We start from the raw sequence: 7,526 nt of genomic DNA on the forward strand, positions 1-7,526 counted from the left end.
TGGTCGCCGCGTGCCTCCCAGGGGGAGGATGTTGATGTTGAGCTGGCTGTTTCTGCTCCAGAGTCAACTGCTTTTCTGCTGCATCACACACACACGCACACACACACACACACACACACACACACACACACACACACACACACACACACACAGTGTTTGTTCTGTAAGTGTGAGGCCCCAGGGGGCTGGATCTCAGCCTCCTACCCTGTCTGCAATCTGTCATTTAACACTACAGAGCCCAGGCGAAAAAACAACCAGCCGTAGCCACCAACCACCTCAGCAACCACACGCTCAGTACGCACAACACAAGATGATTGTAAATGCACTACAGCTTCGGGTTTAAAAGGGGACGAGCCCGTCTGAAACCAGTTTGCACTCTATTCATTAGAAATAATCACGCTATCCCCTGTTTACTAGGAGCACAGAAAGCGGTTTTACTGTTTAAAATCCAAAGAGCTCTCGTGGGAAAACACGCAGCATAGCCATTGCAACATCACACATGTGTTCTCCCCACTGTCCTCACTCTAGCGACAATGACAGTCCTCTGAGTAAACAGTCGTAGTCCTGAGCGGAAGAACGGCTAGCTCTGGTTGTTCAAGCTTAAGCAGTGTGGTCTGGAATTCATAGAGAATTGAAACCGTGCCATGTAGCTCAAATACAATGTTGGCAGTAAGTGTGATGGGTCAGCAGCAATTACCAAAGACAGTGTAATATATAGTAAGCATCTTATTTGATAATTCCTTCTGGGGGGGAGGGTTGTGTGTTTTTATGTCGCATCACGTGGGATTTAAGTTGGGCACAAAAGCAGTGCTACTCTGTCACAGCATCTTCTCAGAAATGATGTTTTTTTTTCTTTACCTGGACATTTCCTCCTCCTGACCATGCACTCTCTGATCTCAGAGACCTCAGGGCAGGGTTTGCCAAAGGACGACGGGTACTGCATGACCTGCCTTGTGCGGGTCTCCTGGCCCCGCTTGAAGCCACAGGTTCTACCAGATTTCGAGCAGGGGCTCCACTCGCTCCATTCACCCACCTCACAGTGCACTGACAGGAGGAAATTGGCAGAAGGGGAAATATAAGGATAATAAATATTTTGCAAAATTTTGACATGGGGTTACTCGCTTTTTCAAAATGGTTATTTACCAGACATTTTTCTTTAACATATCCACACTCACACTGGACTGACCTTGCGGTATGCACTCCATGAGTTTGTCATTGGGCTCATAGTCCTCTGGACAGACATGGTGACACATGCCACTGAGCTGGTATAGGCCCGGCCGGCACTGCTTACACATGTCGCTGCTCACACATGACTCACAGTCTGCAGGACACTCTGCACAGACAAAATGTAATCTGGCATGTAATATGTTTAATGTAGTTCTATATAAACTAGTTCTGCAACCCAAATAAATGAAATAAAAGGTGAACTTAAAAAAAAATCCCAATGCCTGATTAATGTAAACTCTGAGTACTCACTGAGAATACACTCCCTCTGTGTGTCGCTGCGGACCATGCCCTCGGGGCAGTTCTCCTGGCACTTGCCCAGGTGAAGGTAGAATCCTGCTCGGCAGTGCGTGCAGAAGTTCTTGTTGAAGCAGGAGTCGCACTCCGACCTGCACTCTGACGGAGAAACACAGACCCACCGCCAGCGTTTATTTAAACCATACAAGTTATCGTGTGTGTCCTGCACGTTAAATATACAGGGTGTCACTGTGTGTGTGTGTGTGTGTGTGTGTGTGTGTGTGTGTGTGTGTGTGTGTGTGTGTGTGTGTCAGGCTGGAAAAACAATATGGGACACTGCGGGGAAATTAATGTTTTACAGGCTGGATCATGATAAATGATTTTAAACAAAGCAACTCTTGATTTCATATAATGTCACCAAAAGGAAACATGCTAACAGGGTCAGTCTCATGTTTTTCACTTGTTCAGGAACATGTAGGCCTCTACTTAATGCCATACTACACTTCACTAGGCAGGACATATGATTTAATGATACACACAAAGTCAAGTTACGCTTTTAAAGACACCATATTTAGCCTGAATATTTCAGTGCTTGTGCTCGTTTAAATTTGGATGTTCTTTTTTTATGGGAATCATGCAGTCAGTTAACATATCCATAAAAATTCTTTTTTAATTTTTATATTTGCAGTTCATTTGACTCACTTGTACAGGTGTTTCTTTCAGGAGAGCGTGTGCCATAAAAGCCTGGCGGACAGGAAGTCATGCACACCCCGATCTGCTTCATCCCAATCCTCTCCAAATGCATGAAGAAGCGCGGCTTGCAGGAAAGACAGCCATTGTAGTCAGAGCAGGTCAGACAGCCACCCTGCTGGCACCCTGAGCTCACACCAGAGATCGCTGTCGAGAGGAGAGGGTGGATGGGTTTCACATTAGATATAGATCTCACACACAAAAAGTATTAGGATTCTTATAAAAAAGGAATATTTATGAATAAATATGACATATTTTTCCAGATATTTTAGGGCAACTCAAAGTTCTGAGTGCATGTATAACTCATTCCTTCAATGTTCCACCTTTTTGTACTGTATAAAAAGGCAAAAAGAGAGAGAATACCAGTGCTTTTCAAAACTACAAGAGTGTTGCTTTTGTTACAGAACCTTTTATATCTTTTTATAATTGAGGCAAAACTCACAACAAGCACTTGATATCTGAGTTTTGCATTCTCAAGTTTCTGTCTACGATAGCTTTAAAATCTTGCAGTGATGGTAATAAAACAGGGAATGAAATGAAAATGGAGAAAAGGTTAAAATCCACATCTTTAAGTGTGAGGCCAAAGGCAAATTTAGCTCCACCAGGAATTAAATATATTTACAAGGGTTGCATAACAGAAGACAAACCACTTAATGTCACATTAACTTAAAGCCCAGTGCCAATGACAGCAATTTATTCCATATTTGCAACTCTGTTTATGTGCATAAGTACTGAAGTGTTTAGTTTATGTTGATATATATTCAAGAGTAGAGTTGTCCTCCCCAACTATATACCAGTTTGAGATGATTCACCACACTTTGTCTTCCATGGATGAAAGTACAGGTTGTAGGTTTTAATCATTTTAACTGTATGTTGCAACTTTGTCCCCGGCATGTTTAATGTCTCTCAAATTCCAACATGTTTGCATCAGTGTGATAGTATTTTAAGTAAACGAATCATAACAAAGGCTAATAGTGACAAATTGTAGAAATATGACTTCTTTGAAAAAACATAACAGTCTTGTATAATATTTGCTCTTTGGTGTCTGATTTAAATTGGAGCACAATGAACAGCGATAAAGTGGACAACCACAGAGGTGATTTACTGAATACAACCTGACATGCACATCAGGTCCCAGGCACCTACAGTGTTGCTGTCTCCATGAAGACATTGGTTAACACACTTCCTTAAATAATGGCATAATGGAGGGTTTTGAGAAACCCTCGCATGGACAGCTATGTGACAGAAACATATTAATCCATACAAGGAGTGACTCCTGTGTGAGTATATAGGCAATAAGAGTCTTTGAGAGATTTCCCACGTTTTATATACTATTATATTCACCTGCGCTGCTGCTTCTGTTTGAGAGGTGTTGCCATAATCACATATGTCAGGTAAATTAAAAGCAACCCCTGCAAGAACGTCAGGAATTGGTTTTCCTCCCCAGTCTTGGCATTGCATGCCACTGGCTTTCATTGGCCAGCATTTTCAACTCAGGGTTTAGCTGTCAGTTTACCATAGATCATGGATACTTTGTTTGAAATATCCTGACTATCTTTACAACTGCTGTCCATTTGCCCACATGTGTTCCTGCCAAGTTGCCCTGATTCACAGAAGCCTTAAAACACAGGAATTTGGCCTTCCCCTTGCTTTTGCACCAACGAAGCCTCAGTTGGACAGTGGTAACTTGCATAACAACAAGAGTTACACATATAATAAACACATTTGCACACATACACATTTTATTTTTCTTTTTTTTTGCAACCCCCCCACTTCATTTCATCCATTGTGTTACATGCTTACCTTCATGCCTCTCAATTCACCCAGGCTTTACTGTGCACAAACTCTGTTGTTAGCCATAAATCAAAGCATCCTCCATGAAGCTGAAACGTCTTCATTAACTATAATATTAATGTAATTCCCACTATTAACCCGCCCCCTTTGTTTCTGGGTGAATCATCACAGACAGGAAGCTCACAGCTTGGGTTCTGTCTCTGTGTGGTGATTTGGACCTGCTAACTGAATGGTCATTGACCCACCCCCACTCACTCTTACCCCCTGCTTTCCCTCTAATGTCTGTACTCATTCACCCTTTCACCAACTAAACCCTCCATCCTCCCTAATATCTGCTTTCTTAGAGGAAGTTGGGATTCATAGAAGGGCCTATCAATTGATGGTTACTGAGTCAGTCTGTAAGAAAGAAGATTAACCTACTCCTTAACACAAAAACCAATTAACATTGGGTCAGTATGTCAATATATGCTGAGGTTACATTTTTTTTAAATCTTTTTGAGTAAAACAACATATTTTAGTGTATCGTCCTGCACAGAAGTTGTTGACGTTCTCGTTTCATCTCTTTCACACTCTGCTGAGAGGCTCTTTAATATTGTTTAGAGGGAAATAAACACAGAAAGTGAAAATATGCGGGGGGTTTAAAGCAAACACTGATGTCTACATTTGTGTGGTACAAACACACGTTTAAGGGAAAATAATCAACTCATTACATGCCCGATAGATTCAACATCTATCTGGTCCTGTGTGCAGGTCTGAGCTCTGCAATCCAATGTAAAGAGAAACAGGTGTAGTGAGATCTTTTAGCCCCAGGTGGCAGGGATAAAAACATCACTCCGAAGGTCCATTGTTGTAGATCACAGACAGTTTTGACCATACTGGCAAGCGATACATGGAATATTCCAGTTATCACCGCTCATCTCAAACGGAGTTAGTCACAGAGCACATCTGGAGACCCTCAATGATAAAGTGTGCGTAGGAAGAACAGAAAAAATACTTTATTGATAATTATTTCATAGTGTCATGGAAAAAAGCTGCTCATTGCCCAAGAGAGGAGACATATTGTTGGACCCCAGAGAGATATATGAGAGCCGAAATACCTTCACAGTCAGTGTGGAACTTCTCTGCTGTTTGCTGGAGTCAGTTTTGCATTGACTAACATTTTGCACAATTACAAGAGTTACATTTTGGATTCATATTCACCAGAACATGAATCCATCAGAATGTACCCTGCTGATGTGCACCAACAGATTAAAAAAAATCTCCAAAAAATGTTTTTTTAATACTTTATAGTATAAGGCAGCAAATTCACGTAAATCTCACTAAGTATATGAGCTAAAGCTTTATTATTCACCAACCCTGAAACCAAACAAACAACAAACTCCGCGCATGAAGTCTGCTCCGCTGACCGCTAGAGAGCGACGGGAACCACGAGACCAAGCGCACAGGGAGGCTGCTGCAGCCTTCAGGTGAATGAATCCAATTAAGGAAAAGGGTTTTAATAGAGAGCTTGATTCGCTCACCCAGTCTAGGCACGGGCAAAATATATACATTTAAAAAAAATAAAAAAATAAAATAAAAAAAAGGAAATACCAGTTTTCCAAATTAAGCAAACATACATAATTATTAAACTCCATTGCAGAAATTAGAGTTGGGAGTATGGGTGATGGTAATGTGTTGTTGTTGTTTTAAGTATTTTGTTTTTATCTATTTATTTATTTGTTAATTATTGCTTTTAATCCTGTTTCATATGCAGAAAAATTAAATGTCACCTGAACTTTTATTTGATGATGTTTTGATTTGGTGATCACTTTAAAAGCGCATCAGGAGGATTGTTTGTTTACTTTCATATCTGTCAATTTATTACACGGCGCAAAATTAATGTAACCGATTAAGAAATCTGACCAAAGACTAAATATTGGCAACAGAATGTACGATGCAGATCTTCGTAACTTCGACTGAAATCGGTTAATAAATATTGTTGAGCATAAGATGAAATTAAGTGAATATCAATTAAAAACTAGAAGAAATAATATACAAGCCTAATAATAGGACTTTGTGGCGCGGAACAGCACTTTACTCACGTTTATGTTGCCGGTGCCTGGAGCTGCTGTGCTGCTGACAACCAATGTAATCCATGCAGTGCAAGATGATCAAAACAAAGGAGAGTTGTAATTGCATAGTAGCCCAGAGGTGAGACTCGTAAAGCCAATGTCAATGTTCGCCAAAACACTTATTAATAAGATTCCGTTTTCTGTCCCCAGACGAAGACAGAGGCGGGATTGCAGGTAATTCCTAGACACAGCGGGACCCCCAGCAATGTGGTGATATGTGGTGATGGTAATGTACAGTGGCCCAATGATGCCTGGGCCGCTTAGACTGTAACATCCTGGATAAGGTCCACATATGTGCCAAGAAAGCCAGACTGAGTTAGGGATCCGTTATCCTTGTAGTTATAAAGAACATCCCCCCCAACAAAAAACCCCCAAACAAAAACCAAACAACCACGCCAAAAAGATGGATTTTCATCCGTTGCGAGGAGGAGAAAAGTAGAATCAAACATCAGTGAAGGTCGCAAAGAAAAAATAGAATGATTAATGAAGCATTATCGTGACTCTCGAGAAGTTTGGGGGATTAAATCCATTTGTAGAACTCCAAATGAACCTTTCCCTCCCTCTCCAAGTCTTTCTCAGAAGAGATGCGCCGTGCGTCCCGGTGTACAGACTGCGCTAATATGCCGAGGGTCTCGGCTTCATCTGACCATCAGCTGACGTAAAAGCCACTACAGGACCAACAACAGAAAAGACAAATTAAGTTTTTACGTTAAACAGCTCGCGTTGCTCTAACCACCAAGCGCACACCTCCTCCTTCTCGCTGAGCTACAACTGAACCAAAGTAAATCTCCACAGTTTCAGCGCTTTTCTGCTTTGCGTGCAGGACCCATTCACTTCCCTCAGCCCGCTGATGACTTCAGCTATCTCTCTCTCACTCTCTCCCTCCCTGTCGATCTCTCTCTCTCTCCGAAGCTTGGGATATGCCCTCTAAATAAACTTTGGAGTTCAGAGAGAGAGAGAGAGAGAGAGAGAGAGAGAGAGAGAGAGAGAGAGAGAGAGAGAGAGAACCTTGTTTTTCAGCGAGGGTTTAGTAACGTGAGCTGTTGCTTCTCTGTGATTCCTATTTGGTTTTGCTATGAAGCTTTGGATGATCATTACTCAGTTGTTAAAAGATGTCATCAGATGTATACTTGAGTTTTGCTAAACCTTTTGTGCAAATTAATTTCTGTTTGATAAGCAGAAGAAAATGATAGACGGATGAATGAATCGATGGGTAATTTCTACATCTCATAAAGGAGGTATTTCCCATCCTAAATAATATAATAAAACATTAGTGCCGATGTTTTTGAAGATGTTTTTGCTTTGGCTGACATTCTTTGGACAAATTCATATCAAACCAGTTTTTCTCCCACTGAAGTGACATTTTAAAGTCACTCCAGTCGTACTGAAGTCTGCTGAGTACGTATCTGC

General features: G+C 41.3%; 1 protein-coding gene across 1 annotated transcript in view; it reads right to left on the reverse strand.

The window, feature by feature from the left end:
* rspo3 (R-spondin 3) overlaps positions 1-7,002 on the reverse strand; it is a 14,005-nt gene extending 7,003 nt beyond the window's left edge. The window contains exons 1-5 of the mRNA XM_005743186.2: positions 6,087-7,002; positions 2,164-2,358; positions 1,477-1,620; positions 1,187-1,333; positions 859-1,044 (exon numbers count right to left, since the gene is read on the reverse strand). Of these exons, the coding sequence (XP_005743243.1) occupies positions 859-1,044; positions 1,187-1,333; positions 1,477-1,620; positions 2,164-2,358; positions 6,087-6,183 (769 nt within the window). The 5' untranslated portion in view covers positions 6,184-7,002. The remainder of the gene's footprint in view (positions 1-858; positions 1,045-1,186; positions 1,334-1,476; positions 1,621-2,163; positions 2,359-6,086) is intronic.
* Between the last annotated feature and the right edge of the window lie 524 nt (positions 7,003-7,526).

Source organism: Pundamilia nyererei, unplaced genomic scaffold, assembly GCF_000239375.1.
Source record: "Pundamilia nyererei isolate P.nyererei 1_Seehausen unplaced genomic scaffold, PunNye1.0 scaffold00128, whole genome shotgun sequence".
Lineage (NCBI taxonomy): Eukaryota > Metazoa > Chordata > Actinopteri > Cichliformes > Cichlidae > Pundamilia > Pundamilia nyererei.